Raw genomic sequence first — 17,529 nt, 5'->3', positions numbered from 1 at the left:
GTAGGACAGAGTATTAGGGCCACGCTAAAATAAAAATTATAAAAATAAAAGAAAAAAGTTATAAAATTACAAGAATAAAGACAATATTTCTAGAATAAAGTCACAATATCACTTATTCTCATAGTATTACGGCTTTGTTCTCGAAATATTAAGATTATTTTCAAAATATTACAACTTTAATCTTATGATTTAATTATTTCCTACTATGGCCCTGCATTTTATTTAGTGAAATCACAGTAAAAGAGGATTGACATAAAAGCATGCCACACTTTTCAGAATATCGCTAACCTTTTATAACTGTCCTTTCTGTTCACAGTCATGCATTTCTTTGTGCTGACTTGTCACCGTTTGCAGGAATTTGTCCTGCTGAATCCAACCTCTGAGGTATTTCCTGACCTTATGTCCATCGAATCGTCGCCTCTTGTTCATCTTGAAGGGCGTCTGTGAGGAGAACAGCGCCACGTAGTTCCCGTTGGTTTGGGCCACAAACGAATCCTCCACAGGGTGGAGAGCCAAGCTTGGACACGTGTACCGCTCCTGTTGGGAAAAACGAGTTCCTCTAGCAGAAATTCAACACCAAAAACAAACAACTGAAATCCATTTACTCTATAATCCCAAACAATTTGTTCAGATTCAGTAAGTTTAAGCCTGATTCTGCCAGATGTAGCCAAATTTCATTTTATTTAAAATTCTGCTTACGTGGTAGATCTGGTTGGAGATCTTGGCTGTGCTGCGGTAATCCCAGGCGATCAGCGTCCGGTCGGCCGAGTCCCGGCTGACGCAGTCAGAGCTCGTTATGAAATCCGTCCCATCGCGAAGAAACAGGATGTCCAGGGTCTGCTGGACGGCCGCTTTGTAGGTTTTCACCACCTTCAGGTGAAAACACACGCACAAATATTAAAAACATGACTGTAACTAAAAGTATAGGTTTATTTCAATTAAAAACTTATACAACTTTAACAAAAACTGCAGGTCTGTGTCTGTTTATGGTGAATTTTTGGTTAAAACTATAGTAAATGCAACTAATTACTTTATTTAAAATGTCTTTCAGTTCCAGTGGTAAATGTTCTAAATGTTCATTAGAATTTAAAGTTTGAATAAAATGGGCAAAATGTCTTGTTATAAGTGAAACAATTTGTCAGTGGAATGATAGTTTTGTCTTATTTCAAGTGTTCTAAGATATTTGGACTAGATTAACAATTTTTGTAAGATTTTGTATTTTTGCAGTGTAACAAACATTTCCTTAAAATCTACTAAATATCAAACCTAAAGTTCTGTTAAGATGCAACAATTATCTGCTTCTGCAAATAAATCTGATTTTTTGATCTCCAGTTTCTTATACATGAAACTGATGATTCTCTTAAGTACAAAAATAAAAAGACAAAAACAGTTGTGGTAAAACTAAAAAGTGATAACTGTATTTAATTGGTCAAGTTAAGCGGCTGCTTAGGGCCTCCGCACCACCAGGGGGCCCCCAAGAGCACCAAGCTAGCATAATGAAAAACATGTATACTTAAAATAATATTGAATAGTACAAACTAAATCCTATTACACATGACAAAACAATTTCTGTATTATGGTTTTTATAGCTGTTGCGCAAATAATGGCTAATCTCTTCAAAATTCATAATTTTTTAGTTTGTAACTCCTGTGAGGTTGAAATCAATAGCTGTAATAACACTGGTAGCGTTTACCAATGATGCTAATGATAGTAGATACGTACAGATAGAGAAGCTTAGGAATTACAAGGTATTTGATGTTAGCATGTTGGTAAAGGGGGCACCAAATAGAAATCTGCTCAGGGTCTCAAAAAGAATTGGGCCGGCCCTGAGTGTGATTTTCCCAAAGGAGCCGAGAGCAGAAATGGATATTATTTCAGAGTTTTCCCTCAAATATTAGTCAGCGAAACGCTTCGTCTCCCACTCTGCAGATCAGCAGCACGTTAAACATTAAATATCAAGTTAGGAGGGTCAGAAAATGCAGGCAAGTACGGCTTGTTTGCAAAGTTTGATCCCTGTTTGCAAACCAGGGATCAACTTTGGATTGTTGTCCAAAGTTGACCTCACACTTCCTCAGTCGGAGCACAAAGTGTTGATCACACAAAGATGGCGTCAAATCTGAGGCCATCTGTCCAGCTGAGGCGTGACAGAAACCGGGACAAAAATCACAAACAAAACACTTTGGAGTGACTTAAACCTTTCTGCATGGTACAACGCTAAAGGTGTGCCGATCGATCGGCCACCCATCATAATCGGCCGATTTCCGTGAAAAAGCGATCACCTGCATCTCATTTCTCAGCCTGCCTGTGCAGCTGGTCTCCTCTTTTCTTCACTCTGCACAAACGCGCAGCAACAAATCCTAAGCGATGTGGAACTATAACGCACTGAGTGAATGGGGAAGTTTGCATGTTGCAGCGGAAAATTGAAGCAAGTCAAAATGCATCAACACAACGAAGCTAATACGACATAAAAACAATGTCATACTTGACGGAGTTTTGCTACATCGAGGTTCACTGCAGTAAAAAAGACATACGGAGGATCAGATAGCAGGTAAAGCAGCACAGCTACAAACACTCACCCGGATTAGCATGACGGTCAGAAAGCTAAACAAATAACCCGCAAAATGATTTAAGTCTTCGAGCTGCAATGTAAGACGCTGGTTCTGCTCTCGCTGTTGAACCGCTGCTATGCTACAGGTAGTAATATTTCACAGACGGAGCGCCGCTTCTGCTCCACCTGGTAGTGACTCTCACACCGAACCTCTGCTTAAAGCTGCAGCATCTAACCTAAAAAAATACATTTTACATACGTATTAAAACTTTCGCTGTCCTAACATGAGTCAGATAATCTCTAAAAAATAATCGATCTCCTCCCTGCTCTGCATAATTACTCCACTCAATCAGAAACAGCCACTCAGAACTAGCAGTAATCAGCTAGCCACCATGCTATCAGGAAGTTTTCATTCAGTAACTCAGGATTGTTTATTGTAATGGAACCTGTTTTTGCCTTTGAATGTTAAGTTTTATACTTGAATTTTTTGCCAATGTTGAGAGGTTTTATTTTGGCTCTTTGCATTATTTAGCCTCTTCAGAGCCTCCATATGTTATCAGTCTGTTAAAGATAGTATTACTGATAGCAGTACAATTTGCAGAATGCCTGTTTTGTTTTTTTCTTGGAAAAAGTTATTTAAAAAAGTTTTTGTCTAAATTAAGGTGAATTCATGGTTCCTTTTTCCACATAATGTAACCAGTAGTGTTTATGATAAAAAAAATAATAATTCTGTGATTGGTATCGGTGATCGGCCCTCATGGGTGATCAGAATCGGAATCGGCAGGAAAAAACCTGATCGGCACATCTCTATATAACACATATTTAGAACTAATTCGAAAGGGAAATCAGTTCTTCTGGGTGGAAGTTCAGGCATGTTTGTGTCAAATAGATGCACGGTTATACAATCGTACATCTTTGAAAAACAGAAGTGGAGCCTCCTGCACAACCAATAAGAATTCAGTAAGTTGTTTCTGGATGGAAAGTTAACAACAAAACACTTTTTGTATTTTCCAGCAGCCATTGTACATTGACCATCCTCTTCATGAGACGACTGTCTTGAGAAAACAGTATCTTCAGTCAGAGGCTTCTTCAGATTCGCTGTAATACAGACCGCTACAAAAGATTTTTCCAGCCAGAAGTCATCACACCTTCAATAACTCTTAGAAGAATCTGAATTAATGAGCTACAACATTTAACTTCCCTTTGGAATTAATAAATTATTCTTGAATTTGAATACAGCGGTAAAACCAGCCGACCAAAAGTGCTGGAACTCAGTTTTGGTTGCTAGGTAACGGGCGGAATTCCACAGGGGTTGCTAGGTAACGGCGCAAGGACTTAACATTCCGGAGGTTTTTGAAACAGCTCATTTTCCAAAGACTCAAAAAAAAAAAACATGAACTTATTGCCAAAAGATGTGTTTGAAAAACATTTGAGAGTTGGGATGTTTTTAAGAAGCAGCAGAAACCCAAATAGCAGTAGAAAAACATCCAAAATGTGAATTTTGCATAGTAGGTCCACAAATTCGACCCAAATCAGTTAAAAAAAGCTAAGTAATACTCATACATATAATAAATTATGTGAAACAGCTACAAACAGCAGGGGGGCCTTTTTCTTACTGTGGAAGAATACTTAATTATTCTGGTTTAACAGATCTGATCTCAGTCGGAGGCTGCCGCTCTCACTCCACCTGCACCAGTCTCCTCTTTTGCTCCTGTCAGAGAGCCTTGACGTAACACAGGAGGGCCTCCAGAGTCCATCTGCCTTCAGACTACAGGTTGACTAGCTGGGCCTCTGGGCAGACTGGATCTGATCCGTCGGGGTAGTTTTACTCCACAGAAAAGCAGCTGAAGCCTGAAAGCGAGCCGCACCCCCGGCTCTGCAGCTTTACCAGCCTGTTTTCAGAGAGGACTGCGCTACGCTCTGTTTGCAGCTCATATTGACGCCTGCTGGCAGCAGCATTTCCGCTGCGTTAAACCTAAAATCCCTGCTAGGAGCTGAGTCGGGTCGCTCAGGGAAGAAATTACATGCAAACACGTAGATTCAGAGGAAGTGAGCAGGATTATCATATAAAGCAACCCATTAGATTTAATAGAAACGCCAGGTTGCAGCTTCACAGGAACAATTTATGAGAATTAAAACTGTTAGTTATACACACAGCAGCTCTACTTCAACTGGGAACGCACCGACACGAAAATCTGGGCTAATATCCGATATACACCGTTTTCCTAAAGTAAGAAATGTTGATGGCAACAACAAATATGCTAGCTTCTGAAATGAAAAAAAAAGTTTGTGCTTGTAAGTTTGTGATAAGAATATGGAAAAGTTAAAGCGCTGTGAAAACTTTTTCTAAATCTGACGAAGACAAAGGGAGATGAAGGTTTCACCTTGCAGCAGCGGGAGTCCCAGGCTTTCACCACCGAGCTGTGACCTCCACACAGGAAAACGTCTGGGCTGCCGGGGTGAAGAACCACACACATCACCTTAAACTGGTTGTCCACTTTCACTGTCGGCTGCCCTGCAAACAATAAAAGAACAATAAAGCTCCCATTTAAAACCCATTTTTACAACTGAAAATCATTACATTGTACAAATTAATAGGTAACATAATAGATGTAATCAGTGGAAACAGTTTGACCCTGACATATATTTATGGTTAGGAAATGCTAGGATTTAAATGTCGAGATATGACTGACAAGTTTTGTTTTGAGTTGGAGATTTTAAAAAACGGTGATCATTGGCAATTGTTATTTTATTAATTGGTGCTTAAAACTTGTGAATTTAGACAGAAAAAGTGCAGCTGGTGTTTCCATAAGTGGTAGAATATAAAAAATATGTGTTATGTAATTCTAAAAATGATGATATCAAGTGGGTTTTCTGAAACATTACTGAACAGTGCATGTGTATTGGGATCAAGAGTGTGGAACTCACCAGAGCTGGATACTAACTAGTTACTTTTAATCAATTACATTTACTTGAGTACGTTTTTTCAAAGTATTTTTATTACACTGTACATTTTACTTTTACTTGAGTAATTTAGTTATGAAGTATTTCTTCTCTTACTTGAGTAAAATTTTTGGATTTTCCTCCCATAGAATGAAAAACAAACTTTTTGTAACCAAAATATTCACCAGACAAAGACACAATAATTCCTTAATATTGATGAAAGCGTACCGGTTCCATTGGTAGATTATTTCACTAATGGTATGAAAAAAATGCCTTGTTATACGTGAAATAATCCAAGCTCCTAAATCTTCCTGAAAAGTTACTTTTTAGTTTTCTCTAATTTCAAGAGTAATTTGAAAACTAGACAAATATACTTGATAATATTTTGTGTTTTTGCAGTGAAGGCAAACAATGTTGGTCTTATCTGTGTCTAAGATGATAAAGAAGTTGATAATTAAATCCTGTTTTGGCTAGAGGCTGTGTTTTCTATGTTGATTTAGAAATGTCATATATAAAATTAAAACAAGAGCACAGAGAAGCTTAAGTCTAATTAGTTGTGACAGGGTGGGACCAAAAGTGACTTTTCGGAGAAACATGAGGCCAAAGTATGAGGATGAACTCAAAAGGTTGCTCAGGGCTCAGCGGCTCTTCATTAATTCATCAAACAAGCGACATAGAACCACTGTAAGCCCTCAACACACACACAAAAACACTTTATTATGAAATTGTCCCTACCAAGTGTCTCTCAGTTCATTGTGAACTAGTTTGGTCCAAAATGGGACTGAGTGGATCTGAACCAAAGTTTTAACAGGCTCTTTCATCAGCTCCACACGTCATGCTTAATTGGCTTACCCGCAGCAAAGATCCCTAACAAAGATTTGAAACTCATGTTTGGAGCGTTTACTTTGTAATAAATGGGGCATCCTCATGTTTTAATTAGGCTAAATTAATTAGCTGTCTCAGGATGACGGATAAGCTAACGGGGGCGATCCATTTGGGATAGTCTATATGTTCAGCTGACATGGCTTTATGACATATGGAGTGACTGCCAGGCCCTCAGGGCAGAGAGGGCCTGGCAGTCACATTAATCCGCTGAAGCACTCCTTCTCAAACTGTGGTCCACGGGGCCGTTTAATTGCCAGGACATGAGCTTGATGTGTGTCGTGTAAAGTTAGCATACCAAAGGTTTACGTAGTCCTGTGGACCCGGTTCAATTAAGGGGTCAAAGTTGTAACATTTGTTACATTTTCAACTGCTGCAGTTTGCTTTCACACTGTAATCTGTCAAATGATCCAAACTAATTGAAAGAGCTGTTCCACTCCTCACCTGTGGGGGCGCTGCAACAAGAATTACTGAAGGAAACAACACAAAAACCTCTGAAGTAGAGCGCGACTTCCTTTTTCACAAAATGTAAACAAATTCGGAGTGGAGTGGTATCAGGATTTCTCCCTTGATGCACATTACTGGTTTATACATCGCCTGTTAGCCGCTAACGCTAGCGATGCTCCTGCAGGCGGCCATTACTGTGAGTCATTGAGTCATGTCCGCAAAACCAGATTGTTCGAATGTGGGATGAGCAGGAATCTGTCACAAAAATGGCTGTATCGTTCTTATTTCTTACCCAATTTCTATAAAATCTGGCTTGTAAAATAAGCAAAACATTATTTTCTCTGGATATAAACCTACAAATAATTCAGTTTCTGTCAAGATGCAAGAAAGCACTAAGCAAATTTCTCTTTTATATTGGTCAATAATTCCATTTTACTTAGTTGCAGCTGTTAAAATTACATCATTAAAATTTAACAAACCATGGCTCCTATCCTTTATGAAATATTTCATCTCAGTTGATAACAACTCGTCTAGTTTCTGTCTTTAATGAAGGTTTAAAAATTACAGAGTGCCACGGCAAACAGAAAATAAACTACAAACAGGAGAAAAACAACTTTAAATCCTTTAAAACCTGCTTTTCCTCACTCTCTGTGTCTGCTTGACTCTACATGAAGACCTGTTGCCATGGCTACCGACAACACCTCCGCTAACCCGCAGAGCAAAGAGTAAAATAATGACCAGAAGGCCCTGAGCTGCAGTCAGCTTCCCGCTTTTGAAGCGGTCTCCAGTCCGCTTACATTCACACTTCATTCAAACCGCTCAGTCCGCATTACAGTTCGATTGCGCATCCACACCTCCCCAAACAAACGGACTTTCTAGACAAACAAACTAGACTTCAATTAAGTGGACTAAACAGGGCTGATGTGAATGCATCCCTAAAATAATACTGGAGAAATGGCTTAAGACTGAAGCTTAAGATACAGGTGAAAAGTAAACAACACCAGGAATACCGATATGATTGGAGGAATTCACGTCTGTAGGAATATTTTAAAGTTTCTCGGTTGAGTTGCAAAACTTTTGTTTTGTAGTACGACATTAGGCCGGCTGTGTTGAGTGGGATATGACGGCGATGAGGCAGTGAGCAGCGCTGCGCCCGCACTGACTAACTGCATTTTAACACCTAAAACAGAACAATTTTAAGTAATTCAGTGATTCATAAAAATAACATGATTATGTTAAAAGTCTATTCTTTGAGTGTACGGACTTCAGAACTGGGTGATGGACTCTGTCTTCCTGGTTTTAGTGAGAACACCAGCAGCAGCATTCTGGATCAGCTGCAGCTGGAGGATTTTCTAGGCAGAGCTGTGAAGTAATCAGTGCGACTAAAGATAAACGAATGGATGAGTTTCTCTAGAGCTTGTTGGGTCTTTAGTCCTTAGGCCTGTGACAAAAACTAATTTTTCTTGACAACAAATTGCCCCAGAAGTTACTGTAATAAATGATAATATTGTTGTTTTGAGACCATTTTTAAGTAGTATAGTGGTAATGGTATAATAATGCAAGAACATATTCTCAAAAATCAATAAACTTTAAATTCTAAAACATTTTAAATATCCAAAATAAATAAACAAAACAACAGAAACAACAAATAAAAGGAATCAGGAAGTCTGCAAACAAATTTGCCCTTCAAAATAAGGGTTAGTTGAGACCAAAGCACCAGACTGAAGACTTTTGTCATCCAGTTTTCGGTAGAAAAAGAGAGAAAAGAGAAAAACGATAAATCATGCAGATGGAAATTACTAAGTTTGTTTTAATTTATCTTATGGTTAATTGATTTGTTGCTTATTGTGAACGGCCTGTTAATATTTCAAACCTAGAAATGTTCTTCAAGTGACAGAAGACCGACTTTATAGCTGTCTTTATGTGTCTGAAAAAAGCCAGTTTTTCTTCACTGTTCAAAATGGGAAAGGTAAGAGAACTTGCCAAAGCATGGCTACAACAAAACTTGCCCATATCTCCATCCAGAGCAATAATTGATACGAGAACCATAGCAACGGTCAGTCTCCATAGCAACCATTTAATTTAAAGCTTTTCTAAGTGTTTTTAGCACACATGCCAATAATTGTGGAGGGAAAGACTCAAAAAGACGCAATGCACCTAAAACACTCAGAGGGATTTTAAGGATGTTGCTCATTTTCTGTGTTTTCGATTGTGATCGAGTTTAAAGTGTCAGCGACTTCATTTCAGCCCTTTCACATTAAAGTGCAATGAAGCCATGAAGGAACCGGGCTGCGTTCCCAACTCCCACATTAATATGCAACTAAATTGAATTCCCTTCATCTCGCGCTGCCATAGGAACGCGGCCTTATTGCCCTTTCCAGGAAGCACTCGCTTGCAGGATTCTCGCTCCTGGAAACAATAGACTTATAATTAATTTCTAATATGAATGAATAACAGTAGTGGGAGGAATAAAAAAAAATGTTATAAAAGAAAAAGGCTTTCATAGGATTATGCATGAGAGGTATTTGGATGCGTGGCATTTCTTTAGCTGTTCCTTTGAAGCCGCTTTGACAGTGGCGATCAAATAAGCATTTGTCTGTTTACGGTTGTGGTTAGCGACGTCCCAGTGTAAGGTCATGGCAGCTGCCCCCGTGGTGATGTATCCATTATTGATTCCCTTCCTGGAGCTGCCTGCGTGTTTAATGGGCTGGCCAAGCTATTATCCGTAGGCTTTATTGACAGAATCGACAGACGCTCGGAAAGAGGAAGTGCAGCCGTGTGCTGACCCTAAAGATGCAGATATCATGGTGGCTTTATTTTTTATTTTTAGTTTGGGTCATTCTCTTTAAGCTTGAAAAATAAATCGCAGCTTGTAAAACTTTGATCTATGATTGATCCAACGGACTTGGAGAGAAGTGAAGTATTTATTTTTTTAGATAGCAAAACCATGTTGCTGATCTTATTAAGCCGGATTCTTTGTCATCATAAATATGTATTTATTTCCAGTTAACACGCGAAGATGTGTCTTAGACGTAGGGCTGAAACGATTCCTCGAGTGATTCGAGTACCTCGATTATTAAAATTCCTCGAGGAAAATTGACCTGCCTCGAAGCTTCGTTAATTTATGTTTTATCATTTAGCGCACCGTGTTTCAGCCGGAACATTATTTGCGTTGCGCGGAGCTCTGACTTCCGCCTCTGAGTTGTTGACGGAAGCTACGTGTTAGCGGCATAAAGTCCAATCTTCAAGTTCGGCCCGCGGGGATTTTACTGATTGGTGATAATTCCGGGTTTTCATCGTTTTTGTGGGACCAATAAACATCCTTAAAATGACCGGCGCGATGCCGGGAGTTCGGCAGCCTTTCTGCTCCGGAGCTGCTGGTTGAACGGCGGGAAGAAGCTGAGGAGGATTTCTACAGGTGAGCGGAGAGACTGAACACGGCGGGCGGCTGACGGTTGATGCTTACAGGGTAAGAGCAGCTTTACGGACGAACCGCACAATAAACTTATATCATCCCGGTCTGAACAAACGGGAGGCGGAACATGGCTGGTAGATGAGTTTCTGAACGGAGGAGCCGTAAATATCCCGTGTTGCTCCCCCGGTCTACAAAAAAGTAACAGGTAGGGAAGCTCAAATGTGGAAAAAATAGACTGATGTTGATATCCGATAGTAACACTGGTGTTATGGAAGATTTACCAATATTTTATTTCATAATTGTTTTTATCCGATTACTCGATTAATCGTAAGAAAAATCTATAGATTACTGGATTACTAAAATAATCGTTTACAACAGCCCTACTTAGAAGTTTATGTTTATTGGTTGAACTCAAGCAATCAAAAATATATATTTGAGGATAAACTTAGCTGCTGATAACTGAACTGCAAAAACACAAAATCTTACCAAGTAATTTTGGTTTCTAGTGCACATATCTAAGTACACTTTCAATAAGACAAAACTATGTTACAAATATATTTTCAGCAAGATATTGTATCTTGTTTTAAGTGAATAATTCCTGAAAATTGCAGAAAAAGTGCTAGTTCCATTGGAAGATTATTTTCACTTAAAACAACACATATTTTCCATATTATTAGTGACATAATCTGCCAAAGGACTTCTAGTTTTCATTTACTTTTGGGCTTGATTGCATAAATGTATTTTTAGTAATGAGAACATGAGTTGGATCACTTTGTTTCAAGATGGTTGCTATATTTAGCCAAGTTTAAGAAAGAATAAAAGCTGATTTGGATGCAGCAAAGTTGTTGTTTTTTTTTTTTTTTTACAAAAAGTTAAAAGTGTTTTAACTTTTGTTAAAAAAAAACTTTTAACAAAACTTTTACCTTAAAACTTTGTTATAAAAACATGAAAACTTTGTGTTGTACTTTACATTTTCCTGAGTAAGAAAATTATTTTGGTAATAATTTTTACCCTCATTACAAATTAAAAGTCTCCATCTGCATCTATGTGCCAAATTTGTTTAATTTTTGTATTGCAGATGAGGGCCGCACAAAATCAGTTCAAAGGCCACAAATGGCCCCTGCGCCACACTTTGGACACCCTTGTACAAAACTAAAGTGAAATTTGTTTTGCAGTCAGTGTTTTGACGGTTTGTTTGATCTTTTTGTTGTTTCATACATCTGCCTTGTATGAAACCATTTTGTCTTGCAAAAAGCTGGAAAAGGAAAATAAAAACAGGTGAGAGAGTAATGTCTACTTTAGGTAAGATACTGGTCATGAACTCCTAACAGAACGAAGATGTTAAGAAGTAAAACACATTAAAAAATAGGCCAAAAGCATAGTTTGTAACCATTTTTTGGAGGGAGCAGTAGAACACTAAAAAATGCACTTTGGTTTTCATGTGGAAAAGCAGAAGTAATTTGCCGTTACCCCTGGAGACACTCAGCATCAGCGGGTTTTGTTTTCTTATTCTGTCTGAAACACAGTGTGGAGAAAGTTCTGGCAGGTCAGCACTAAAAACATGTCTGGATTAACCGGACCATCAAGTGAACAGAACTCTGTAGGGCTTGTCAACATTTTCCAGGTCAGAAAATAAAACACTCCTGGAGCTGGAAACAGCTCCAGAGTCGTCATTCCTTTTGATAAATATGTACAGGGTTTTGGTTTGACGATGTTATACAAGTGAAGTTTGTCAACATTTGTTTATTCTTTGAACTTATTTTATCTGGTCAAGAAGTTGTGTATTAAGAAGTTGTGTATTAAGTTCTGTTAAGCTGCTCTTGACAGTTGGTGATCACTAGGGCTGTATAATTATATCAATTCTAAGATATGTATCGATATTTTCCACCCTCGGAAGGTATCGATTTTTCATCCGCGAGTATCGATACGTTAAATTATAGGCTTATGACGTCTTTTTAACATGTCTGGTTTCTGATGGCGTAGCAGCAAGACTTCGCCTCCCTCAGTCTCACTTTCAACTTGAGCTTAAAGTGCACATCATAAACTACACACCAGTTTTTAAATTGTGTTAATAGGCCAAGTAAAACCAGAGTTATGCTAAAATAAATAAACCATATTTTTCTGAATCTCAGAGAAATGTCAAAAGTGCCGCCATTCCCCGGCTTTTCCGGTTATGTGAAAGGGAATGAGCTTCCAAACGTACAAAACGAAACAAGACATTAGATTCCTTTGTTTTTGGAAATCTCAAATCTTCAATAAATAACGATGGGCTGCATTTTGCTGCTGAGAAACAAAGTAAAGTTGCGCAAGTAACCATGAAAGAGGAGCGGAACGGAGCAGCGGCAAAAGCAGTGAGATCATGAAATGAATGCAAAGTTCGACTGGTAGCATCCACTTCGTAATTTGTTGTTAGCTTAGCGGTTTCTGTTCTGTATATAAAGGATTACCTGAAGAATAAACACGCAGCACATGGGTTAATAACATTTTACAGAAATGTTATCAACCCAGTTTTATCATCCAGTTTTCTGTAAAAACTGAATGGATTTTCCTATGTTCTCCTGGACAAAACATTTAATCGGTTCTCATTCATTCTTTTATTCTTACAGATTAAACAGAAATAAAATCACTGTGGGCAAGGAGGCGTAAAATGCATGAGTACTCACATGTTCTTAATGCAGAAAGTGCCAACCTCTGTGTGAATGTGGCCACTGCTGGGCTCCACACGATTAAACGAAAGAGACTTAGCGGCACTTAAAACGAATCGAGGGCACAAATTGGAGGCAATTGATTTCTTGTACGGTTCTGCAGCTTTAACAGAGCTACATTTTAAGAGAAGTGCGCCACATTTCTTTCACTGCACTTAAAAAAGCCTTTTACAATTTGACAATATACCCCAACTTGAAATGATTTGCTAAGATTTTCTTTCAGCAAGGGCTTGAGAGACGGAGTGAGAGAAGCTGTTCTGCAACTTGAGAGAATGATATTCACGTCCCATGCAAATTACAAGACAAACTGTTGAGAAGAAACACAAGGACTGCAGGAGGTACAGCTGCCAATGTGCTTTGTTGTCCCAAAACGCCAGCAGTGCGGTTGGAAAGTGTTTAATAAAAGCAGCCAAGAAACAGGATTTCTGTTAAGTCAATACAAACTGGAGAAATATACACAGTGGTGTGAAAAAGTGGTTTTACTCACTGCCAGGTTTTTCTTTCTTCTGCTGTTTTTACTGAAGCTAATTGTTTCAAATCACAAAATGTTAAAATCTGACAGTGTCGTGACATGGTGGACTTATTTTATGATGTAGTAAAGTTTGTTGCGTTTAGAGTTGCAGTCTCTAGTTTCTAAGTTTCTCATTTGTAGTTTTCTTTTTTATTTTGGTCAGCATGAGCCTCACAGTTTGATAATGCAAAAAACAAAAAAACAAAAGCAGTTTTCAAATGGTAATTTAATTTTTTTCCTCATAATGTAGTTTGTGAAGTGCCGCTGAAAAGCTGAAATACTTGGTCACAATGCTATGACATCCTATTGGTTCTCATTTGCAAAGCAGCCATTCCAAGAGCACCATTAATTTATTTTCTTTAGTGATGATTGGCACCAATGTTGGTACCAAATGCATACGAAGGTATATTTTGTGTTTAAAGTATTACAAGCAGCTATAAACAATTTTAGAGGGTGTGTCAAGTGTTTTCATTTTAGCTGTTACAAAGTGCTTATGAAATCATCATCTGTGCATCCCCAAATTGGGATTATACGACTTTAGAAGAATGTAAACTCTCTCTTATTCTTAATCTGGTATTTAGGAAATATTCATATATACCAGTGGTGAGCACACTTCTGCTAATAAGCTAATAGCTGAGAAATTTCTTTCATTGTTGTTTAGTAATTTTGCTAACTTTGAAAACATTTATCACACTTAGCTTCCACTAAACTACAGATAAATCCTAAAGCATTAGTTTACTTGGGTATTTTGCAAAAGTTCAGTTGAATAAAGTTCAATATCTGTGTTGAAGTTTTGGTTATCGACCATTAAGAATTCTTCGAGTAGTTAGACGTTTATATTCATGCTCTTATTTTGACGACCGGTTACAACGCAGCAGTTCCGTTTCCTTTCTTCACGTTCCAAAAACTTTATTTATAACAAGAAATACAGAGGAACACGGACAGCAGATAAAGCTTAAATACAATATCTAAGGGAATTATATATTATTTTGAGATCAATTATAATGTCGAAGTTAAATTAGTGCTCCGGGGTTGCAGTCTTTATAATTTGAACGGAAGCTAACGCTTTAGCATTAGCTTCCGCTACATACTTGTTGACATTTATCAAAGCCTAATAAAGACACGAAAATAAAACCAGTGTTTCATTTAAAGCGAGAAGTGGTGCGACTCACCTGTCTCCACATCAGTGATCATAGCCGTGTTGTCAAATGAGCCGGTGAGGAGCTGTCGCCCACAGGGGGTCCAGCAGGCGTCACGCACAGCTCCCGAGTGGCAGGTGTAAAGCCTGAGGCGTCGTCCACTTTCTGCTCCATCCCACACCTGTCAGACATGGACACGGGCCAAAGTCACAAATAAACCCACACTCCTCCAGCAAAATCCTTTTTCCCCACTTTCTACTTTTAAGATGATGAAAAACGTCACGTTATCTGTACTTGAGAAAAAACATCCAGCTCTCAAAAATCAGCATGCGCTTATTAAAAAAGAAATAAAAAATCTAATTTCTTTAGCTAATTTGATTTTCAAAGCAGAACTCATCAAAGGGAGATATCTCCTCCTAACTTTAAATGAACTGTAACAAACACAGTTAACATAGAAGAGAAGTGGAGAGTTAAAACAGCACATTTGATATTTAATTTGTGCTTTGTTGCAAACTTCAATAAAAAAATGAGCCGGTAACCAGTCCTCAATACAACATTTTATATCATAAATATGCATAACACAGCTACTAACATCAAGGTATACCAAAGCTAAATTTACATTTTTGACAGGAGGTTTTTCTTGGTGGTTGGCTGCCATAGACATTAATATAAACAGCATATTATAGTATTCATGTCTATGGTTGCCTACACCAAGAGTGCCAAGTTTTCATTTCTGGTCATATATCAAAATCATATATTCTTAAAGGGCCGGTTGTGCTTGAATGTACTGAAAAAAAACCATTTACAGTCAAAAATATTAATAAATAGCTGCCTCTGCATTCAATAAGTGTTTTTTTTACATTAATGGGATTGTTTTGTGATTTTTTTGCAAAATGACACATTTTGTGGAGCTAATCTACAAATATTGGCCAGGTATTTTACAATATTTGCAACTATGTATAACGTTCAATGTAATTTTTGCTACTTCCCATATTGATTACAGACTAATTTGATACGAAGTAAGACTGAAGTGGAGTAGAAGTAAGAAACACTGCCACCTGCAGGTGAAAGTTAGCATCACTTGAACCGAATGTTTTTGCTAATTTTCTGCGAAAAATGGTCAACAAACTCACAGTTAGTGTAAGGTAAGGTAAGGTAAAACTTTATTAATCCCATAGGGAAATTAAGATTAAGTGTGATTTGTTCTTGGCTGAATTTCAGCGCAAAAATCCTTAATTGATGTCATTTGACATCTGGAGACTCGAGGGCCACATAAAAAGCTGTGGCGGCCAGATTTGGCCCCTGGGCCTTGAGTTTGACACATGTAACCTGCAACGCATCCTACATGAACCTTCTTTTTCAGTTTAATTTTAAAAAAAATTCTTTTGATATTCACAATCTCTGATAAGCTGAATTTTGTATTTATAATTTTCTAAATTTAATTAATCATGAAATGTATCAATGTGTGCAATGAAACTGTTAATTATTTGTCTTTTTGAACTGAATTACATAAAAAAAATTAACATTTTGATGATATTCAAACATATTTACATGCATCCGGACTGTGTGTATTTTTTCATTTTCCAAATCTTACAGAAATCTGATCGACATGTAATTTCGCTAATTATCAAACCAAATTAATTTGCTCAGAGAAATATAGAAGTCAAGTGTCATAATCCTTATACCTGAGGTTTGTTATTCGGGTTTCAAAAAGAAACACTTTCCTAATTAGTTTCCTAATTAATCCCATTAAATTCTTTTGAGTGTTGTTGTAAATCAGGTGTAATGGATTCCTGTTGTGAATGGTTTCTCTGATAACAGCAGAAAAAAGCAAGCAGTGAAACCTAAAGCCTCGCCGCTTTGAATGATGAAAATAACACACATACGTTCACACTGCAGCCCGAAGTAACCCAATTCCGATTTTTTTTTGTCAAATCAGATTTTTTTGGCGTGGTCGTTCACATTTCCAAATATGCGACTTATATGTGAACTAGAAACAACCTGAAAATGTCTCGCATGCGCACTAGAGGGCGCAATAACGTCACACCGTGCTCAGTGTTTGCGGAAGTAAACATGGACGCTAAGAGTGGAGAACAGTTTACGATTTTGAAGTTGTTGTCCAATCAACATAATTCTCATTGTAGTCCGCCATAGTTGCTGTTTTTCTTCCCGTTTGCGTGAATCATTGCGCAGAAGAGTGACGTTTGTCGAGTATTGATGACGTTCAAGTCGGATGAATTAAACCAGATTCAGGTCACAAATAGATCGGATATGAATTGGATTTCCAAGTGGTCTGGGTCCCATTTGGGGGAAAAAATCCCACATGTGTTGTTCAGATTGTCATGAGGAGATACGATCGCATTACGGCTAAAATAAATACATGAATAAAAAACTGGGGCTGCTGTGTGAACGTAGCATAAATACAGAAGGTGTTAATCATTTGTTGTCACTTCCGAAAAGGGTCGTCTGGTGAACATGTTGATCAGTGTCATGTTTTTTTTTTTTATTATCCTAGCATGAAATCCAACGGGTGGTCCGGTCCGGAGGTGAGGTTCTGCGTTAATGACGGGAATATTTTTTTCCTTCCCCGGTTTTACCAGGCAGCAGAGGAACTTTGAAGATCCGCCTGAGCATGGCTGATCACTCTCTGCCTCGCTCCGCGCTTCATTATTTAGCAGCATATGAAACACTGGGAGAAGAGCTGTACCGCTGCTGCTCCCAGAGGAGAGACGGATGGATCAGGGGACATTTTAATCCAGAAAGTAAAACAAGCAGAATCCCAGAAAGTAACAGAGATGGGAGGAGAGTTGTACTTTTAATTGCAGCGTGTTAAATCTGGGAGTGAGCCGACTATTACTGAAGCTGCTGTTCATTCAGCAGGATGTGGAGGTTCTATGTGTGTGTGTGTGTGTGTGTGCGTGTGTGTGTGTGTGTGTGTG

At 38.2% G+C, this 17,529-nt stretch overlaps 1 protein-coding gene across 1 annotated transcript in view; it reads right to left on the bottom strand.

Annotated features, from left to right (window-relative positions):
• wdr25 (WD repeat domain 25) overlaps window positions 1–17,529 on the bottom strand; it is a 35,314-nt gene that overhangs the window by 1,316 nt on the left and 16,469 nt on the right. Inside the window, exons 3-6 of the mRNA XM_008399914.3 lie at window positions 14,624–14,771; window positions 4,933–5,063; window positions 700–870; window positions 397–537 (exon numbers count right to left, since the gene is read on the bottom strand). Coding sequence (XP_008398136.1) covers window positions 397–537; window positions 700–870; window positions 4,933–5,063; window positions 14,624–14,771 — 591 coding nt within the window. The remainder of the gene's footprint in view (window positions 1–396; window positions 538–699; window positions 871–4,932; window positions 5,064–14,623; window positions 14,772–17,529) is intronic.

This window comes from Poecilia reticulata, chromosome 22 (genome assembly GCF_904066995.2).
Source record: "Poecilia reticulata chromosome 22, P_reticulata-male-v2, whole genome shotgun sequence".
Lineage (NCBI taxonomy): Eukaryota > Metazoa > Chordata > Actinopteri > Cyprinodontiformes > Poeciliidae > Poecilia > Poecilia reticulata.
This window is presented reverse-complemented; position numbering and strand designations above follow the sequence as displayed.